The sequence below is a fragment of the Echeneis naucrates genome, chromosome 14 (genome assembly GCF_900963305.1).
Source record: "Echeneis naucrates chromosome 14, fEcheNa1.1, whole genome shotgun sequence".
NCBI lineage: Eukaryota > Metazoa > Chordata > Actinopteri > Carangiformes > Echeneidae > Echeneis > Echeneis naucrates.
In genome coordinates this window covers 8,755,025-8,777,619 of record NC_042524.1, presented here as the reverse complement: position 1 = coordinate 8,777,619, position 22,595 = coordinate 8,755,025, and the positions used below count along the sequence as shown (strand labels likewise).

At 40.3% G+C, this 22,595-nt stretch overlaps 1 protein-coding gene across 4 annotated transcripts in view; it reads right to left on the bottom strand.

The window, feature by feature from the left end:
- The window catches only part of acsl6 (acyl-CoA synthetase long chain family member 6), a 29,611-nt gene extending 7,836 nt beyond the window's left edge, over positions 1-21,775 (bottom strand). Inside the window, exons 1-11 of one of the 4 annotated variants that reach the window (XM_029518521.1) lie at positions 21,540-21,775; positions 9,937-10,157; positions 8,938-9,052; positions 7,791-7,855; positions 6,404-6,505; positions 6,053-6,152; positions 5,180-5,358; positions 4,043-4,075; positions 3,397-3,448; positions 1,301-1,374; positions 1,011-1,088 (exon numbers count right to left, since the gene is read on the bottom strand). In XM_029518521.1, the coding sequence (XP_029374381.1) occupies positions 1,011-1,088; positions 1,301-1,374; positions 3,397-3,448; positions 4,043-4,075; positions 5,180-5,358; positions 6,053-6,152; positions 6,404-6,505; positions 7,791-7,855; positions 8,938-9,052; positions 9,937-10,157; positions 21,540-21,585 (1,065 nt within the window). In that variant the 5' untranslated portion in view covers positions 21,586-21,775. Of the gene's footprint in view, positions 1-1,010; positions 1,089-1,300; positions 1,375-3,396; positions 3,449-4,042; positions 4,076-5,179; positions 5,359-6,052; positions 6,153-6,403; positions 6,506-7,790; positions 7,856-8,937; positions 9,053-9,936; positions 10,158-21,539 lie in introns of those variants that run through there. The other 3 variants (XM_029518522.1, XM_029518524.1, XM_029518523.1) reach the window with 3 other exon arrangements.
- Positions 21,776-22,595: the final 820 nt, after the last annotated feature.

Genomic DNA, 22,595 nt, shown 5'->3' with positions numbered 1-22,595 from the left:
ACACGACAGCCACATCGAGATAAACTACGAAGGCATCTGGGCATCATGACAAAAAAAAAAAACAAAAAAAAAAAACATGAAAGCTTGCATGAGCCCGCTGCACAGTGCGAATGCTTCCTTTGCCTTTTTATGTGAGTGAATCATGTCATTGCAGTGTAAGCTGTGGTTTTGGCAGGTGATATGAAGAAAAAGCGTCTCATGAAAAATCTGATGCAACTGTCAGCCTTTATGTCTTTGTTTCATCTGCATTGCACTGTGAATGTGCTTGTCTTCTTGTATCTTTGAGGAATAATTTACCTTGCCTGGGCAATAAGACAGGAAATACTATGGTGAATGTTGTATAATTCACTGTGTTTATAAAAAGTAACATCTATTACTGCAATCACTTTGAGGGCCTCATGGAAACTTGGTAAATATGGCTTCACTTTGGAAAGGGAAATGTGATTTCTTGGGTGTGTAAATGGTTAACTGGGTTACAAACATTCAAACCTTGCAAAATTAAAGCCAAGCTGACAAAAATCGAAACTGATTTTCCTTCTTCTTTTTTTTGCCTAACAGTAAATTAGTAAACTTTAACTACAGCCCAAGCCCAGCTGCAGGTAAACAATGTTTTTCCACTAAATGGGTAAACATGCCCTCTGATTTCTTGCCCTCAACTTGACTTCTCATAACAGTTTTTGTGGATATAGATTAAAGGTTCTCAGATATATCTGTGTCCACGTTTGTGTGGGTGTATATGCTTCAGTGATATTGGAAATGGTGTAATGTGCCCACTGGCTATAAAAGAGAAACATGGAATTGATATTTACAGTTGGAAAGCAAAAGAAGAGACATTTTTGAAGAGGCTGTCTCTCTTCATTTTCCTGTTGTCCCACATATTATACAAGTTCTAATTAGTGCCCACCTTCCTTCCTCTGGCCTCCTTCTATCTAACAGCTTGGGGAAAAAAAGATAAACATACTAGAACTATAAAAGTCTTGTGATTGTAGATCTCAGTTCAACCCGTTTACCTCGATGAGTCTCTCAAACATGTGGGCCAGTGGCAGGAAGGAAATGAGGCAATCATCTTGGTTGGGGAAAATTACTTTCTGCAGGAGACAAAAGTTGGAATGAGTTAGAACAGCCTTGCAGCAGTGGCATGAAAAGCAGAAGTTTGAATATTCACAATGAAGAAGGACAAGCACAATAAAACCAGATTAATCACAAATTCAGTCTTGGCAGCAAATCATCCCAAAACTTTGGAGGTGGGGGGGTGTCTAGGGGCTCAGTTATTAGTTTTCCCAAGCAAAGGGCCACTTACATCTGTTACTTTGAGGAAGCCTGAGAAATCAGCCACCACGTTTCCATGGGTAAGCATGACTCCCTTTGGGTTTCCTGTGTGAGCAGATAGAAAACACACAAAGCAAATCAGAGAAGTGAAATTCTCCTAATCTGCATGAGTATTCACACATTTTCCAAAAGTCAGACCAAAGGATTCTGTGTTGGAAAGACGTGGCTCTGCAGAGTTCCCTCTCTTGTACTCACATGTTTTGAAACGTTTTATAGATATGTATAGAAATATATACAGTCTATATGCACATATAGAACCTATAATTTATTTCCCAAATCTAGCTAAAATTACTGGCCAGTAATGATTTTGCCTCACATCTCCCATCATTGTATCAAATGCAAAGTGATAAATCTATAATGTCAAAAGTATTTGTCAATTCCTGTAAAACTGAAGTAGTTGTTCTGTTTCTGGAAAGTAATTTGAATCCTTGAAGCGCTGACACACACACACACACACACACACACACACACACACACACAGGCAGACAACCTCTCTGCTGCCGTCTGAGTCACACAGCCATGAGCAGTGGATTTAGAGCTGAAATGATGTTGCAACAGAGGCAGAGGGAATTCTTAGGAAATGGAGATTGATGTGAGGAAACGAGGCGGCATGTTTCCATCATGTACAGCAGGTGGCAGTGTTTTAGGCATTCCACTGCAGCCTGACTGTGCCGAACTACTTCTGATGTCACTTGTAAGCTGACACCAGTGTGTCCTCACATGACCTGGCTCTGGCTCCCTTGTCTGCTGGCTTCCAGGCTGTTTTTGCTGGGTCGTATGACCTCTAATAAAAGCAACTGAACGTCCCTACCTTCCTAAATGTGCCAGCTTCTGGCACGTTAGAGCACGCTGCTGGCATGCATGTGTACAATGACGGCAGGGAGAGGAAAAAATTACCCTCATTCTATTGTATAACTGCTGTTGTGACAAAAATAGATTGATTTACAGTAAATGCTCAATGTTGGTCATTGAAATGGAGTGTTTGATTTTACTTTTCAACAATCAAAATCATCATATTTCTAGGATTTATGCAGAAGCTGCCTGTTGTAAATTAGATTTTCAAATGCATTACACAGAAATTACCATATACTGAATTTAAAATCCCATTTGAAAGGTCAAACAAATGCCATTGTTAGAAATGTCCTGAAAACTACAGTCTGAATGCTTGAAAGCATCTATAGTATTAACTGCTGATCAGTCATGGTATTTAACTACGAATGCTTTCTTATATTTGACTTCAGTTTTTGCATATGTGATACTTTAAATATTTGAACCTGTTTTATTCTGTCACTATCTCAAATGAACGATTTACCTGACTCATGTCATGAGTGCTTTTATTTTCAGCATGGGAGATCCCAGCTTTAAGTGGCATGTTGCCTAAACCTTGCGGTGTTCATGACATGCTTCTTCTACTGTGTCACACAAGTTTAACACCTAAGGGGCAGGTGACGGAGCCAAACCACTGTTTTAGTGAAATATGGGCAAGTCAGAGCTTTTGAAATGAAGACAAAAAAAAAACTGGAGGAATTTTACAAATCAAGATGAGGAATGTGTTTGGTGCATCTGCTTTAAAAGTACCATCACTTTACTGGGCAGGCGTTACCACAACAAGCTGTCCAGGCCATCCTGTTAATTAATGATGCCTAACCCTAACCTTCAAACGATCGAATCCCATGAGTCATTTCCTTAGTATTTTTAAATCAGTCGAGTTCAAAATAACATTTCAGACATTTAATAATTCTAGTCAACACTAGTTGATGAGTCAAAGAGCACATGACTGAGTTAATCAAATGAGCAGGTTCAGGTTTACTGTGATTTAGATGTTTGGAATGGTGCAGTATGCATCGGGAGGCAATTAACTACTATGACACAACTGTATTCAATGTTAAGATATCAAACCTAATAAGTGTAAACCAATAATCTATCATCTTCTAGTTATGTTGTAGAAAAACAGAAGTAGATGAGCACTGACAGCCTTTTTGCCACTTTGCACATGTTTCTTGTCAACACATATTTCTCCCACAAAGACAACAGAGGCATGTCATTGAAATAACAAACACTTAGTACCTGTGGTTCCACTGGTGAAACACACAATGGACAGGTCATCTGGGGCTGGCGGCTGTTGAAACAAAGTGATATTACTAGTAGGACGTGAGACTCAGTCATCAAAAGAGATGAACTGCACTGACACATAATTGCAGGCTAAAGAATTTAGTTTGTAAACATTGAGCTGCATCCATGGTGTTTGGCTTTCCTCTCTGTCCTCACAAGACCAAAGTGCATTCAATCAAGTTTCTATTTTCAATCACTCTCCAATTTCACTGATCTCTCCGCCAGCTAAGCCTTACTTATATTCAGCCACCAGAGGCCAGTGGCTGAACTGACAGAATTCAGTTTAGTTTAGTCTGTAGGATTAATGTAGAAATCGTAGGAAAGATGTGAATAAAGTCATGTGAAGGCAACATTACTGTTGCATTCATAATTTTTTTAAATTGCAGATTATGATATGAATTACGACTGAGGCTGCAAACACTGATAGCTATACGTGTTCAGCAAACAATGTTTTAACTATGTTAACTATCTTAACTGAGTATGTTAGCACGCCAACATTTTCAAATCAGTATTAAAAGAAATAAAATTAATAGCAACTAAAAGTGCGTAGTAATGCATACGTTTTTCTGTCTGCATAGTGGGAGTATGATTCTGTACTTACTATAGGTTTTCTGTGGTGTTCTCTGCCCAGAGCCTGTCAGAAAAACAAAAAAGTTGAAATAAAATCGTCACTAGAGAATTTGACACTTGACATGCATAGATGGCGCTAAATTAACATTGTTGGGTCGAGCGTCCCCTGCGACCCAACCTCAGATAAGCGGATGAAGATGGATGGATAGAGCTGCAATGTGCCTTGTGTTTTTTTTTTTATTATTATTATTCTTATTACGTTGTTTTACAACTTGTTTATACATTTTTTTTTTTAAACACACTTTTGATAGACATTATTTTACTTATTTCTTCTATTTAGATAATGCGCGCGCGCACACACACACACACACCCCCCAGGGTGTACTGCAATTTCAAAGTCTGTATGTCAGGTGTTCATGGGATTGACAAAGCTGACTTTGATTTCAGGGTTTTTTTGTCTTACATTTTGAACAGTGACTTACTTCTGACTGAAGAAAAGCAAGATGTAGTTGAGTCAAAGGAGATCATTATCTGTTTACCAGAGTCAAACATTTTACAGGTATCAGTTGTTCAACAGCATTTATTATTAGTCACTATGTTGTTTCAAGTTGGGCGTGTGCTGTATGATCCTCCAAGAAAAATGACAGCTATGAATGTGTGACTGCCATCAAGTTTCCTGTAATTGGTTGAGTTCTCTGTAAATTACTGGGCCATCGTCACAGAACTACAACTGTTTGTTATATGTTCTGTTGGTTGTGAAAATAAGACAAAACTTAACTGAGCTCTGGCATACTTTAGAAACCACACATGGTTTTAGATTTTGAAATGACCAAATCTAAACATCACTTTATTATGAATGGCTGTTCAAAAAGTGGAATGAGTTATTCATTGATAAATCATTGAGGCTTGGATCAGCCAACTATCAGCCTGAGTGAGCCAGGAATCAATGTGAATGAGTAACTGTTCATGTTTGGATGAAGCTTGAATCCAGCAAAGTTTGTATACAAGTCTGAGAATCATAAAAGCTGTGATGGATGGTAAAGGGCTGGAGGTGAACTTATTTAAGCCCTATAAGTATGAATTTGCATATATTCAAATACAGTTAGCCTGAGCCTCTGTGGCCAGTATGGCTTTACAGTGATAGGATTTCTTTTCCTACATGTCATACCTCCACTTCCTGTATGGCCTGCACATGGACGCTGCAATCCTTGCCGCGCTCCATGAGGGCAGAGTCAAAGGCATCCATGAGGACTATTCGTCGCAAGCCCGGGGTCTCCTTCCGCTCCACATTATCCAGCAGCACCTGAGCTTTCTCTACCTTGTCACAGATGACTGTGGAGATATCAGCTGAAAGTGCACAAGAGGACATACGCGCCTGTGTAATTATCGGCAGAATAATATAATGAATAAAATAAGACAAAATACGTTCTGACTATCTTCAGCTTGAAAATAAAAGTGTTTATTTTGATCTTAAAAAGTTATGTTAAATTAAGTTCAAACTGAAGCTATATGAACATTGTTGAAAAGGTCATCTTTACAGCCAACCAGTTCTCTTTTGGCTTTTGCAGTCTGTAAATAAGCTTTTACAGAGTGGCTCTGAGCGCTAATGCACTTCGACTTAGAAAACCTCTTGCAAATAACCTAACCCTACCACCAACAATTACAGAAAACACCAACAATTTGAAAACACCACATGTGCAGCAGATACAACACGATGGGAGTGTTTCCAGGGGACACTTGACAGTGATGAACATGAATGGCATGCATGTGTGGATTTGTGCTCGACCAGCAGAGTGTCATCACTTTTGTATGTCTGCTGGCAACACTTCTGTTGTGAGAATTTTTCAAGTGTTTTGCAGTGGCTTGAGCACTCATGGCCACTGTACTTTTATCCAGGAAGTGGCAGACTGTGTTTGAAGCTAACAGTTTTACTTTTAGTCACCAATGTGTGGAGCTCCACTAGTAAAAGCTACAAAGCCAGTCACACTGACACCAAAACAGACTGAATCAGCAGCAAATAAAAGGCCTTAGATGTTCTTACCAGTATTAATGATGAACCGTATGGCGTCAGGGCCCAGAGTGTCATATAGGGGAACCACCACCATGGAGTAGGTGTAGCAAGCTAGTTCTGAAATGATCCACTGTTCAGGGGTAAAAGGTCAGAGTTCAGTTCACTGACGTTTTGGGCACATCCTTAAACCAATCCAAACTAATACATTTCTTTTTTAAAAAGAGGGCTCAGAGTGTTCAAGTGTGTGCATGTTTACACATCAGTAGCCCAAGTGAACAAAACCATCTGTACAATAGTTTATCCTGTTTGAGCCAAATGTGTGTGATACACACAAGAAGAGAGACTCAGTCTAAGTTAGAGAGAGACAAATGAGTGAGTCACCTCTGGCCTGTTCTGGGCAAACACTCCTATGAACTGGTTGGGGTTGGGCTGGCAGCCTTGGTGCAGCATGCCTGAACCCAGATGCTCAGCTCGCGCTGTCACCTATGGAGGAGAAGATGAGACAACTGGTTGGGCCAGATGAGAAATAAACAATAAAAGGCAGGAATTCTTCTTGTGTTCTGTGTTTACTAATTTAGGTGAATAATGTATCCTCTGGCAATAATTTGAAGAATTGAATATTGTAAAACAGTAGGGAATTTATTTTCCATGCTTCAGCTGTAAAACACAAATGGTTACCAAATTTTAAGCCCATTTTGAAAACTTCCTACAGGTTTCATTTCTACATAAATGCACAACTTTCTAGTGTACAATTGTGTTGAATTTCCAAGTTTTTCTCACATTACTGTGGTTATAAAACACAAAGACAGACAGTGATTACATCTTCTTGCTCATATCTTATGTATGCCAGTAAAATGACGCATTATTTTCCACCTTGGACTTGAGAACAGCTCATAGGTTAAATAAAAAAAAAGAAAAAGAAGAAGAAAAAAGAAAAAAAGAGACCATTTGTCTTTAAACAGGACAGGGAAACTAGCCCAGACTTATCTGGAATTACCTGGAAGAAAGAGAGAAAATAAATAAACTCAGACACCAACTCAACCATTATGATGGCATGCTGATGTCACAAATAATCCACCTCGTACATGGAATTCAGCCTCACAGTGATTTGATATCTATATCTATATCTATATATAAAAACTAAAACCCAAATCACTAACACAGCTCTCTAAAACATCCAGGGTTGTTACCTGAGAATTACTTCATTGTGAAACCACCTCAGGGTAAAGTATTTATCTTCTCACTGAGCTGCATAGATTAGCTTTACGCCTTGCACAATTGTCAGCATTGACTGGTTTCCTGTTTGGATGAAATGCCGTCCATTGGCATTTCAGTAATTTTAGCGGTTTCAAATCAAACCAGATTTATTTATCAATACATCCAACCTGAACTAAACTCCAATACGCACAGATTAAAAAAAAAAAAAAGAAAAAAAAAAAGAATTTATTCCTCTTAATTAATTTTACTTTTTATTTATTTCATTGGTTACACAAAAAGCGATTATAAGTTGTTCTCAGTCTCAAAACCATTAGTGGCAAATTCTGAAGATCCTGAGCAGTGTCTAATACTGTATAAATGACCAAGAAAGCATAAAAGATGACCATTGGCACCACACAGAGTGAATGTGTGTTATATTCTAGGAATTTTGGAGCTGCTGCCATCGGGGATGGATTTTAGTTTGACAATATGTGAAACTAGCACACTATGTACAGACTGACACTGAGAAAACTTTTGAAGAGGATTAATTTTTCATCTGGATGACACAAACCTCTCGGTAGGACAGCCATTTGTAAGGCTGGTTCGGGAGCCGTGAGCCTAAGCAAGGTCCATCACCTGCAAGAGACACAATGAGACGTGGTATAATGTTGCATTTTAAGTTATATTACAATGAGAGCACATGTTTGACTTGGACTTAAAGCCTATTAGTCAGAAATCATGACTGTATTGAAAACCCATTTTAAAAGCAGTGATAAAGTGTAATGAGCGGGTCACTTCAGACAGTAAACTGCTCCCAGCAGCAGCTCTCAGGCAGAGATGCATTGTGCTGCCATGAGTCAGTCGCTTAGTCACTTGAATTCTGCTTAAATGTGCTGACTGTGAGCCCTGAGACTGTAACTGTTGGCAACGATGGGCATCACCTTGGCAACCTGAGGAGTCATTTTACCTTGATCAGTAAGACAGCATTGATTGAAGGGTTTATGTCGGACCTCAGCATTGTCAAACTGTGTTTCATTTGTGTGTATGAAATGACAAAGTACTACATTGTGTGTCTGGGTGCTTTGTTTTTTTCCTGTAAAGAATTGTGTTGTGTAATGAAAAGTTGGACAAGATCAACTGGTGGGTTCCTGATGAGTATTTAACTATTCTGATATACATTTTATGTCTATGACGTCTCAGTTTTTGTATTTTTATATTTCATATCTTTTAGATGATTTAATCTCCACTGAAGTGGTTTCCTTCATCTGCGCTCCTGAAAAGTCGAAACATGACACTGGGGTTCAGTCCATACACTTTGGTAACTTGACAATGAACTGGTTGTCAGTAGTTAAAACAGCGGAAACAGATGGAATGACAGTGCATTTGACTCATGGGCTTTGCTGGGGAGTAAAAACATGAAGACTGGACTAATTGTTTTGCTAGAAAATTCAGCCTTTACTGTGCGCTTGTTTCCATAGTAGTGGAAATGCCTGAACATTTCACTGCATGTGGGTGCTGGTTATTGTGCCTACAGCTGTATAAACCTGCTTGTGTCTTCACATTTGTGTCTCATTATCATGAGAAAGATTATTAAACTGTCAGTTGTAAATAAATCATCATGTGCACAATATCTGAGTGAGAGTGGAAATCTCAGATTGTTTCAGTGTGCAGATGAATAAAACATATTACATTATCCTTCTAGACAGTTTTCTACCCACCAGATATGTGGAGACCTCTTTGGAAGACCTCATACATGGTCCTGGCATCATCGTGGTAATGAGTTAGTAGCTTCGAGCTGTCGCCCATCATGGACCTGCGGCCTCCTTGTGCATGCTAATGCAGTGAGGAGGAGGAGGAAATAAAAAAAAATAAATAAATAAAAAAATCTTAAATATGGCACTGACACCAGAGCCTGAAATACACTAAGAAGTTTTGCCCATTCCTCAAACAATGGACATCTCTTCTGTCAGCTTGTAAATGTATGTTTGATTATCAAAATTAAGATCATTAGGGTTGATTCTCATGGAGAGAGAAAAAAATAAAATAAAATCCAGAACATAACACTGGCCTGAAATCTTTGTACACTGTACATATTTTGCTCTCGCCATCTCAGTCAATAGATGGATACTTGAGCTTATCTGTCACTAGAATAAATGGGCCTGCATGTGTGTTATACTTTGTGGCTGTCACCTTCTCACACACACCCACCATGTTTGTGTGTGTATATTAAAAAGAATGACCTTGTTTTTTATTTCTTATTGTAATTTCATATATCATCTTCCTTATATTTTATTGATGCCCAATTACAAAACCTCATGGTGGTGGATGGTGTGATTATACACTGTACATCAAAGTGGAAAAAAGAAGAAATATGTGATATCAAGATGTTTAATGTCCCAACTAGCTCCATCTGCAGCCATGTTGTAGGCAGGTTCACACTCATGAAGCTTATTCCTGTGAGAGCAACAAAGGTGACCTCGCTTAGATTATCTGCATTTTACTTCTCTAATCTGGATTTTGGCAGTTTGACACTAAGGAGGAGCTCTGTGGACAGATTTTAGTGAGTATATTAAACCAAATTTGGAAAAGTGTGGAGGATGGAAAGAGAACAGCGTATATCCACTTGTTCTCTGCATATGAGCAGTGAGACCCTGCTCTTGATATAATTCAGCATTGCATCTATGACTATTTGTGTGTGTGTGCTTGCTCCATCTTACTGGCACCTCCTCAGACTGGTGCAGAAGGCTGCAGGGTGGCTTGATGGGGCGGGGTCTGGTGGACAGCCAGTACGCCAGCACGGCTGTCAGCGCACCGATGCCCACCAGTGTGGATGTTGGCAGGGAGCGGAAGAAATGTCCTATATCCTCCATCTCCGGTATCCTGAGGCCGCTCATCATCTCCTGGGCCTGCATCTTCTCCATCAGGGTGGAACTCAACTCTGCAGGAACACAGGAAGACTCAGGTTAACGCTCCATTATCCAGGTGTAGCTATTGCAGAATGGTTGAAGTGAGCTGCATCTGGACTGTTCAGACTGTAAGGGTTTTCTTAAATCCTGACAGTCTGGTGGTGGGGGGGGGGGGGGGGGGCAGATATTTCAAATATTGTTAAATATCTTCAATCATCTACTACAAAGTCTATTTGTCCTTGAGTCAACTATTTTTGGGTTCCTCTTTTCTATGTATACCTGCAGAATCAGCATTGCTTGCAAATTCTTTCAAACATTTTGGCACATAAACATTATATAGTATATTAAAAGAACAAGAAGAAAATAAGTAGCAAAGTCTAGTGAAAACCTGATAAATACATTAGTAAGCTAATTTGGATGTGCCAGGAGAGGCACAACTCAGATGTTCGAGATGCCCATACATCTGTAAACCCACAAAAGATGACTACACCCAGTTAGTAGTTAATAAGAAACCCGCACGTGCAGTATTTTCAAAGAAGGCTGCGTTTTAAGGCTTCAAAGATGAAAAAACTGCATAAAATCTTAGAAAACAAGGACAAACTAAGCAAAGCCACAGACTGGCACCTGACATTGTAGCAGTAAGCACAAAAATCAACCAAAGTCATGTGGAGGTAAAGGTAACAGTTTACATTTCCTGGTTTAAAAAAAAAAAAAAAAAAAAATCTTTCACTTCCAACATTTCAATGAAACTTCTCTCTTCCTCTATTCAATGTGCGTGTGTTTTTTTTTTTATCGTCAATGTGCATGTTGTCCCCTTATAAGAGTCAGTGCATCAGCTATCATATTCGTCAAAAAAAAAAAAAAAAATCATACACTTCTAATTTTGACTGGTGAACAGAGGGAGCAAGATTTTGGCTTTTCAGTGTTTCAATATTGTACATGACGGTTATAGTCGTCCATCACAAGTACACTTGACCACGTGACATCTGACATTTGAAGGCACAGAACAAAACTTGTTTCACAGGGAATCATAGACAGCCCTGGCTACCACTTCCACATGCAGCATGACTGACTGTATGTGAACCGGCCTGCCATCGTGCACACATTTAACACAAATGGCACAAACCTGCACCCCAACCTAAACACACCACGAAATACACAATTCAGCTGAGGGGGGGTAGACTGCAGTGAGACTGAAGAGTTTCTTCCCTCACCCGAGAAACCAGTCAGAGACAGCGTGACCCAACCCAACGGATGGCTTTGGCGTAGGGCTGTAGTTCACCAAACAGAACAACTTCCTGTCTGTTCACTTTGCCGCGCAGAGTCTCACACTCAGCAGTGACTTCCTCATTCATCTGTTATTTTTAAATGCATGCGTTGCGGTTCATCATTACTACACTGAAGCTGAATCATATGAACCTACATTGAGGCATAAAAACTGGGTGTTGGGAAAGGGAGCACTAACATGCTAGAGCAAAGTAATAGACAAGGCTGTTTATGTCTCATGAATGTGATGTAAAGTGATGTGTAATGATGTTTACGGTAAAAGCTGTTAGACTGAATGATAGACTGAAGTCACAAGTGACAAAGAACATTTTGAGTCTTACAATTATTTGAACACATTTACATTTTACTTAATGGATGCTTCTCTTCTTGCTTTCCTTGTCCTGATTTGTCAGTATTGTTAGTCTCATTGCCAACTCATGTCTATTGAAGTTGTATAAATTGTGCTGGTCTACTTTTTGGCTATGAAATGGGTCTGTCAAAACTGACTGCACACAGGCCTTTGAAAAGTTTAGATCCAAAAGCATAAAGTCGTTCAAAGTCATTCTCAGATCTAACATAAAGACCTTTATATTTCAAACCAGTTTTGACAGGAATAAATGGGCATTGGGAAATAATTCATTCTTGGACTGGCTTACAAGTTGCAGCAGTAGTATTCTAAGGATCAGTCATTAGATATCAATCAAACATTACTTTTTCTTCAGGTGACCAGGTTAAGAAAATTGCTCTGTAAGAGAGAGTGGCCCCTCATAACAATTTTTTTTTTTTTTTTTTTTTTTAAATATATCATAAACAAACGTATTCATTGCTTCTGTACGGCTTAAGTTCTATCTTAAGTGTGCAGGGGAAAGATTATGAAGAGAAATATGTTTCATCAAATCCATCACATACTGTAACTTCATGGGTCACTTCTAAAAATACAACCATGTTTTTTTGATTGTTTTCCAAAATTGCTAAAAACGTTCTCAGGAGTTTTTAGATGATACCCCCCCCCCAAAAAAAAAAAAAAAAAAAAAAAAAAAAAAAACACCACACCACACACACACACGACAGCGCAACAGTGGCCATTCACAGGCACTACACTACACTTTAACAGGATGACACATTCACACACAGAGATACAACCGGTCCTCCTCCTTTCTGCAGTTTCAGGTCAGTCACAGAGTACTTTCACAAGCTCAAGTAAATTCCCTGTTGTTGCTTTCCCAAACTGCACTTGGGCTCCGATTAAATCATTTTATGAGAGGTTTCCATTCAGAGAGAAACTATGATCAGTAACTGAAAAACCACAGCCCAACAGATTCCCTCTGACATGTCAAAAAAACAGTATCATGCATTTAAAACCACAGGAGTCCCTGCTTCTTTTTATTTTTACTGCAATGATTAGATACTTCCTTTTTTCATCCTCTCTTTTTTTTTGTTTCTCTACAGGTCTGGTTCTGGGGAATAAGAGCAAATCGAGTTCTGGGAACTGTTGAGCATGGTAGTAAATAATAAAAACCACTTGATGCATTTGAACCAAACAGAACTGTTAGTTGACATCTTGTTTGGGACTGAATGCTGCGACTGTGTCACAGTTAATTCTGGGATCCTGGTCCAGTTCAGGACACACGAGCCACCCACTCGGCCCAGCTGCTCTGACAGACATTAATGCTGTGAAACATAATCTGGTTTAAGGTGAAATATTTTGGTGTGAGTTGCCAGATATGGTCGAAAACAAATCCCCCTCACAACACAGACATTTTACATTGGTTTGATTACAAAAAATTAGAGAGCATGTTTATTATTGAGCTTCAGAGGTGCTGGTTAGCCTGATTTAGCCTTTGAGAATAGCTCCAATATTTATGCTAAGCTAGGCTAACCACCTCCTCAGCTCTGTATTTAAAGAAATGGACATGTTTTCTTAGTTAGCTAAGACTGGAAACAATAAAACAACTGGTCAAATTTGGTCCAATAGCACTAAAGAGCACTTTTAAAAATCATTAAGATGCAATATATGCTGTTTAAGTTCCTCAAAACCCAACACAAAAAACGATTGTCTTTTTCATGGAAGGTTGCGTCCTGAACAAATTCTTAGCATTTAAATACCTGGTGGCCAGATATCAGTCAAAACTAATACACAGTCAAACAGAGGGCCACCTGAAATTTCACAAAACACTTGTTTCTACATATTCAACAAAAACTATATGACAAAAATATATGGCAATATGTCTAAATTTCCTTCTCTCAAATAGCCAAAGTATGATGATAGTCTCCAAGGCCAGAAGTGTCTTAGCACAATATTATGTCACACCAAAGTTGATCTTTAGCATAAAGATTTTCGTCACTTTCATCTGATGAATAATAGTGATAGTTACTAATATATAAATTCTTGAGTTATGGTCAATAGGATTTTGAGGTCACAGTGACCTTTAACCTTTGACTACAAAACTAACCTTCAGGCGGTATTTAGATGTCAATTAGGATAAGACAGCTGAACAGCTCATCCAAAAGCATAATGCTGTGACTTGTGCGGAGGCATTATTTAACTGAAAATGAAATAATTTAAGCATAAAATGTGATATAAATATATATATATTTTTTTTAGATATCTGATACCACAAAATGTTGAGAAAGAGTGAGAGTAAAAATAGTGAATTCATTCACTATGTGAAGTGCCTTGATGTAACTTATGATTTTGCGCTATATAAATAAATCTGATTTGATTCACTCACGTGTGTTGTTTTAACAAAGCTTAGTGCTAATAAATGATTGGTGTTACTATTATTACTTGATTTACACACAAAAAAAAAAACAAAAAAAAAAAAACTGAAGTTAAACTTTATTTTACACATTACGGCACATATCCTGCAGTCCATGTTGTATTGTTACATATCCAGGTGCTGCTGTTGTGTCTGAACAGTGCTGATGGAAAGATCAATGACAACATAACCAGCAACATATCAGCAATGTGCACACAGACCACCATTTCCAGGGAGTCAAACAAACAAACTTGTTGTAAAACAGGCCAAGATCAACTAAATCCACAATGTTTACTTCCTGTTTTACAACTGTCTGCTTTATTCCAGTGACCCAACTGTAAGTGTGTGATGATGAAAAGTAATTATATATGATGCAATTATTTTGCCTCACAACCATTTAGCTACTTTTATTTTGGGTAATATATTTCAGTCATGCGTGGTGCAGTTTTGATAAAATCTGCAGTGAAACATTCCTCTTTGCTTTGTTATCCAATATTACCTACAACTCTCCAAATTGCAAACTTTTACAACAATTATTTCCCCAGCACTGGTTCAATGCAAGGAAGAATTGGCCTCCAAGTATAATGTTACTGGCTAACCGCAACACAACCTGTTTGTTTACTTGCTTTGTCTGCTTATAAAAAAGAGAGGCAGAGGAAAGGGAGGGGTGCTCGACCAGCTCTAAATATAGACAGAGTCCATAACCTACTAAGACCACTGTGTAGAGCTGGAAAAAACAGAGTGCAGCTGGTTACAAAAGCATTACTATGCATTCTCACACACTAACACACACACACACAACCAATTTCTCAGAGAAAAAAAAAAAAAAAAAAAAAAAGTGGTGCTGGAGGCAAATGTATTGGTAGTAATAAAAAAAATAAAAAAAGTTGTTTTTCTACTTTCCATATTGTATTTATTACTTAAAACAAAGTCAACTGGTAAACTGCTACAGGGACTCAACCGCAGCAAAGTAGGAGGTAAAAGTTGCTGTGCATGGAAGCTCTGACATTGAGTTGATATTGCAGTAAAATTTTTTAACATAGGCATGTTGATAGAAATAAAGCCATTTTAGAAGGCTGACAAAAATTAAATAGTTGTGTCCAAAAAGTCCTGAGTATCCTGTTGATCTGTGTCATCCTACATGGACAAGATCTAATTTAGTCAGCGTCCTTGTTGCTGTCCCCTGCATATCATTGCTGCAGATACAGAATACAGATTTTATTGTCCAAGCTGACACTACATGTGTCCCTAATCAACACCTCCTGATCTACGATTGGACAACAGCTACAGGGACCTCTTTGGGAAGTGATAGGCTCCCATGTGGAGCCTGGAGGGTTAAACAAACCAGCCAGTGCTACAGTTCAGACATGCTACAAAAACCACATCTTTCAGCCCTGAAATAGTTTGACTACAGCAGGACTCTGACATTCTGCCAAACATCTAATTTACCTCCAGGAGAGATGCAAACATCTAACTTCCTGCCTATTATCCCTTTTCTCCATTTTCACTGCATTCCTGACTAACGGATAAATGCTCTCAGTTTTCTTATAACAGATTAAAGATGATTCAGAAAGTCTGAGAAGAATCTGACATTCGCAAACGTAACCTGAACACACTCTTCAACTGTAACCATACGCTTCAGTGTGAATATTTCCTCTTAAAAAGCCATGTCAGACTATAAGGTGAGCAGGGTTGAATGCTGGATATGAAGCACTGAAATGTCTTGAGGGCTAGAGTGAAGAAGCAAAGTGGCTCTGTCCCATTTAAGTGGCAAACTCCTTCAGAGTGCACGTTTTAATGAGATGAAAAAAATCAGTTAGATTCTATGGCCTCCTCCAAGAAGCACAGTCGTCTTCTTCTCTCATTTAGATGATGACCATATCCTTCCCTCAAGGTGACACTGAGGTGAACTGCCTCACCGATGGAGATTCATGTTCAACTTACTAACCTTCAGCCCTCTAAAGGCCACATCTGTCCACAGCTCAGCACTCTAATGAAAATCCAGTCATTCATAGACAGTTCTGTCACATTTCTCACAAAGAACAAAAGAAAAATGTATCAAAGCAGTTGAAATGAGGCTATTAGCTTAAATTTGCATGATCATGTGATAAACAGTAAGCACCATTTGCTATCCAGCACTCTGTCCTGTAGTAACCTATCTAACTCACCCCATAGACACACAAACACGCATGCCCACATACAGGACTTTAAGTGCATCCCTGTCGCCTTGTGCAAAGATTGTTGCTTCAGCTGGTGTGACTGAAGAACAGCAGGCAAGCATCCTCCCCAACAGCAACAGCAGTGACCTTTACCAGGAACTCAAAGACCTCAGGCATGAAGCGGTGAAACGAAGAACACATTTAGGCGTAAAAATTAAGTTATCCTTACTCTCCCTGCGGCAGCTCAGGCATTTAGCTGACAAATATTGGTGCTGAAAGATGAAGGTTTGTTTATCAGGACTCAAGAGTCAGCCTTACAGTGTCTATGGGGGGGGGGGGAGAAAGAAAAACAAAACAAAAACAGACATTTGTCAGGATGAAGGTTGGGATCAACAGAGCTTACAGCAATATATAATGATAGGTGGAGAAATTTGTGTAACATTACAACGTTAGTTAAAATGTTAATACTTAACTTCATAATCATATCTTTCAGACATCTCACAGTAGAGGACATCTCCGCTTAGTGACGGATTAGTTTATGAAAAGCTCACTTAATAATTTCCACATATCCAACACCACCATCTGTCATCTGTCTGTCATGTTTTGAATGTATATTGCAGAGACAGGATCAGTGATGAACTAACATCAAAACGTCAGCTCGAGGGATTTCTATTGAAAAGAGAAGCCTAATTCTTCCAAAAACAGTGCTGTGGTGGAGTGACAAAACAGGAAATTCATTCATTCACCTTCAACTGCTTATCTGTATCCGGGTCGTGGAAAGCAGGACAGTGAGTAGTGATGAAGGCGGGGGGGGGGGGGGGGGGGGGGGGGGTGGGGGGGGATGCAGCAATTACACTGTCAAGTTTAGAAAGAACACTGGTGGACAGAGTTCACATGGCTGGAAGGGCTGACAGCCATGTGAACCAGACACTGCACAGAGGGAACATAACACGCACTGTATCAAACCTTTAGTGATCACACTGTAAAAACAGCAATTTTAACTTTTTGGGCCAGATAATCTGATTGTACCTCAGCTGTGATATGAGCTACATTAAGATATTCTACAAAATGCTGCAGAAGGTGGCTGTAAAGTCCCCCCCCCCCCCCCACACTTTAAATATCCACAATAAAATATACAATTAGCTCAAGGTGGTTAAAGTAGACAAGATCAGCTACAATTTATTCATTTGAGGATCAGCTCACTCACATCTGTGGCTGAATATAAACTGTTATTCTGAGCTGGAAAGTTTCAACAAAACTGATGTAATTTCACAGAGAAATTTGACTTGAGGATGAATCAAAAGGAACAAAAACACATTTCAAGCTTCATCCGCAAATGTAATATACTGAAATGTGGCAGTATTTCGGTGAAGGAAATTTGACTGATTTTGTGCCATACATGTCACATTCAGATTTGCACAAATGGCCCATTTAAAGCGTCGCAGGAGCCACACTTTCCCGCAGAGTTGTGAAAGGCAGGGGAAATACCTATTACAAATTTGACAAGAGCATGATACTTGTATAATTTAAATAGAAACATGAGTGAAACCTGAATAAAACACTGAATATATGAAGCTCCACCTGTATTCAGGGAAGCTTTTATTGCTATCTCAGGATGATTGCACGTAGCAAAGATCATGGTGCAAGGTAAATGCTGCTAGCTATTGCAGGGATGAGGGCTTGTGAATGGGCTGGATAGACTTCCTGTGACCTCTGAGGCTTAAAGTGAAGGAAACATAGGCCTCAAGTCCCGCCCCATCAGCCCATCCAAGGGCCGTCACTAATGATTAGAGTTCAGTGTGGGGAGATTACAGCCTATTAGCACAGAGAACAGATGACCAGTAGTAACCTCACTACAACAATCTATTTAAAGGCATTCTGCTTGGATTTCTTTTATTAATTAAATGTTTCTCCTCTCTGCTTTACAGCTTTACTCAACAATCCATTGCATCTTAAATTTCATTCCTGGCTTTTTACAAAAAAAAAAAAAATTACTGCATTATCTCTGCACAGCGACAATTCAAACATCCTCTTTTACCCTTTCTTCTTATCTGTTCATCCCACTTCAGATAAGACCACCTTGTTTGAGTCAAAACCACAGCTTGTTCATGTCGCTGAAGGATAAACGTGCACCACAACATAACACATGGGACAGCTGTTCCCCCTGCTGAATTGAGATGCAGCACAACAGATAACAGCAGCTACTATTTAGCAAAGGAACTCAGATTATGATACAGGATGCAGAAGAAAGAAGCCCTCAGGATGAGTTGCTATAAATGAAACAATTGATGCAGCAATTAAATTAAATAATAAAACAAAAAAAGAACATTTAGAGCAAGCAAAAACTTAAAAAAAAAAAAAAAAAAAAGCTAATCAGGCACCTGTACTTGCACTGCAGACAGGTTAAAGCAGCAGCACTTACAAAGGCGTCGAAGGCAGCCAGGCAGACGTGAGATGTGTTCAGTGTCTTTGTAAGTGTGTGTGTGCGCACATGCAGTGTGCCACTGGGCCTCATGCAGATATCACATCACCCTGTGCACACTAGTGATTACCTTCCCATTGCCACTGGCCAGATTAAGCTGAGGCAAGCAAGAGGAAGGCAATGAGATGCGTTTTGGCCTAGTTTGGTCCTGCATGGCCACCGTATCACACCACCCTCAGCTCGGCAGACGCTGCGGTCTCTCACCACACCCACCCACCTCACCCTCCCTCCACTGCTCTGTCTCTTTCTCTCTGACTCTCCCCGCCCACTACCAAAACACGCCATGCTCCCCTTCACCTTCACTAAATGAGACAGACATTTATCCACGCTGCTATAATGTCACACAGTATACATACACCTGCACAAACATGTAAATGAAAACTGCCAGTACTCTTAATATTTACATTTAAACAAACAAACCAGGCTGTGCCCAAACTGATCTGACTATCAAAGTGAGAGTGAGGGCAGGTTAGTGATAAAGACAAAGGCAAGACAAGACAATGTTTGGCTTAATTGTACAACTCTGTACATGTGCATCCAGCCGATCATGGATCTCTTTAGTTGGACACTGCTTGGAACCAATCCAACCTGAAGGTTTCCACAAAAACGGAGGAGGGCTTTCAATCAAACAAGGACAACTCTCAACATTACTGAGAGAGCCAATCTATAAAGTAACTACCTTAGCGGAGCACAGACCTGGTTCAGCACTTTAGGCTGAGCCATTACTGCCCAGCATCCCACAATATGAGGAAGAGGATGCACTAAATGCTGAAACTGCAATAAGCCACTCAGGGGGAACGCTGCCATGCGGATCTGAGAGCACCAGGACTGGCTTGTATTACTGTTTACATCAGGATTGAGACATAATTATGGTATGGCTTTTCAAGTCATCACTGTTCACATGTGAGTTCAACCACAATACAACAACATTAGCCTCCCAACACAGACAGACAGACATAGCCAAGCAGGAAAAATGAAACGCGTCCAGTCAGATTGATCAGTGATCTAATTTAGATCCTCACTCTTGTTGGAAATTCTGTTCAATTTTAAAAAAGAAAAGGGAAAAAAAAAAAAAAAAAAGTTTGTCGAATGACAAAGCACTATATTTAAGAGTCATACAGTTCCTGCTAATGGTTATTTTTCTGCCAATGGGCTACCAAAGCCACTGTTGTCTTTTTATTAAATATTGAAGAAAGGAAAGGAATAGGTTTACATGCTGTGTGGTGCTGCACAAGATAGTGATTAAAATGAATTATTTATTCTGAGGAACAGCAGGATGTTGGGATGTGATGCCAGGTTGAAGGTGTCATGACTCGTCCCAAGGGACCCCTTTCTAGTTTAACCAGTGTTTATTACTTTCAGCCAAACAAGAAAGCCAGTTTTAAACAATTTTGGGTGTCATTTCTGATTGGCTGTGTGAGTTATTAAATATGCAACACTTGAAACCCTGTAACGGGAAATTTTAATATTAATGCACCAACCAAAGCCACAACTGTCACTGTTGACTCATCACTTAGCAACCATGTGGTGCAGCTGCTGCTTTTTTGGAATAAGTGATAAGCCCAAAGCCTTTTCACCATGGCAAATCAAGCCTTCTGTGTGATCTACCATCACATTCTGAAATGTTAAATGTTCCTTTGTTGCATTAAAAACAAAAACCATCCTATATCTCGCCTTTCAACGCCTCAGATCTGGACTTTAACAGACCTGCTGTCAGATCCTGACCTAAAAGGCAGAGTTTGGACGTCCCTGACTCGGCTGCACACAGCGGGGTGGGGGTGATGTGCTTCGCATGCTGTGCTCTCCAGTTTGCCGGCAGGCCGCAGGATTTCAGCACCCCCTCTCTCCTGGACAGCTCCGTCCAATCAGCTGCGGCCATTTCAGTCACGTCATCCTTCTTCATCCTCCTCCTCATCCCCCCCCCCCCCCCCCCCCCCCCCCCCCCCCCCCTCCATCACCGAGGCATGGGGGAGGACATCACAGGCTAAATGCTGAGTTTTAACAACCGATGAGTTAAATTTTGAATCTGACCGTCAAAGATGGATGAATGCTTGCGCTTATTTTAGGGAAGAACCACGTGATGCCCGAGGAGGTTTGAGCGGCAGGCTGTGGTTGGATGTGCGCAAATGGGCTTTTAAATGACGTGTGTCCGGTTTCTACGCACAATGTCACACGACCTTAGCATCCAGCCGGCCTCGAACGAGCACGTTTCTATGCGTTTGGCTCTACACTTTTTTTTTTTTAAATCGTTGGATTCTTAAAGCACTGATCTGCAGCCCGACCCACATGTACTGACCCCCCCCCGCCGCCTATGCACTACCTGGGTAGAGAGGTTAACCCAACCAGAAAGCCTCCCATCATATTTCTCCAATGAGCAGCTCTTTAGCAGTGTGAGAGTAGCTGTAGCCTCATACACCAAAATGTCTCACGCATGCATCGAGGTTCGAGCAGCTACACGTGCATCCAGAAAATAAAATGAAAGATATGACCGCTATCCTCTCCGTGCAGGCGACACCGAGCACATTAAATACACTTTCAATACGAATTGAGCACACATTAAACACACATAATGCAGGAGGAAGGCAGAAAAAGACCCAGTTTAAAAAAAGCCGGTAATGAATGACCAACAACGCGCCCATTTCCCAAAGAGGCAGGTGCGTCGCCTTCAGCCACATCCCAGCGATGCTAAAGCAGAAAAATGAAAGGGAGGGGTAAGAAGAAAACGGGGACAAAAATTCCGCTACTCACCTAAAATAATCCAGAGCGACCCAGAGACCAGAACGAATGCGAGCATATCTCTCACATGGAGTCAGCTGTCCCGGTGCAGGAGCGGCTCACAACTGCAGCACCGACTGCAGCAAGTCGCCGACAATCTGGGAGATTAAGGAAGGGGGGGCCACAATATATGTGAGGCACGGCGCTGTGGGAGAGCTGAGCGGAGGATGGCGGTGTCCAGCGGCTTTTACAGCTTGTGCAGCTTTCTGAGCGTGTTGATTTAAGAAGAAGAGGGGAGGAAAAAGAAAAGGAAAAAAAAAAAAAAAGTCCGGCGGCCTACTGAAGCATCCTTCCTCCTGCTGGATCTCCAAACCTTCACCTAGTTGGCTGCTGCGTAATGGCAGACCCCCCTGCTGGAATGAAAGGGTTTATAGGTCGGACAGGAGATGCGACCGACGCCAAGGTGACAGGGGATGAAAGGTCTTTTCTGGCTGCCAACCTACAATCGAAATTCTCTGTTAATGCTCATATTTAAAAATCACATAGGGGTTCTTTCTCTGAGGTTTAGTCTTCCAAATCTGATGAATGTTAAAAAGGAACTAAGGACAGATAGAAAGTAAAGCATTCACTGCTTATTCATTTTTTTGTCCTATCTTTCTTTAAATGTTGATTGGTTTAATGTGGACCTTTGGTAAATCACGCCATGCAGCCACGTCCCTGCAGCTGAGAGCAGCTTTGACACAGAGTAACTTCGCATCATAGTCACATGGTACAATATGACACTCCCAATGAACTAAAGTAACCTTGAGAAAGGCCGACAAAGTGAGAGAGGGGTTAAGGGAGTGACAACACAGGAAGGATGAGAAGAAAGATGAGTGCATTTTAAGATTAAAGCATGTATGATGTATAAAATCACATCACAATAGTATGACTGTAGTCACATTACATTTGCCCTCCAGTGCGCGTGGAGTGCACCACACTCATTTGTGACATCATTTTGACATCTGTAAACACTGACTATGCCTTCTGTGGCCGTAGTTTTGACACGATGACAGAGACAGACTCAAAGTGTGAAAACGGCACCTCCCA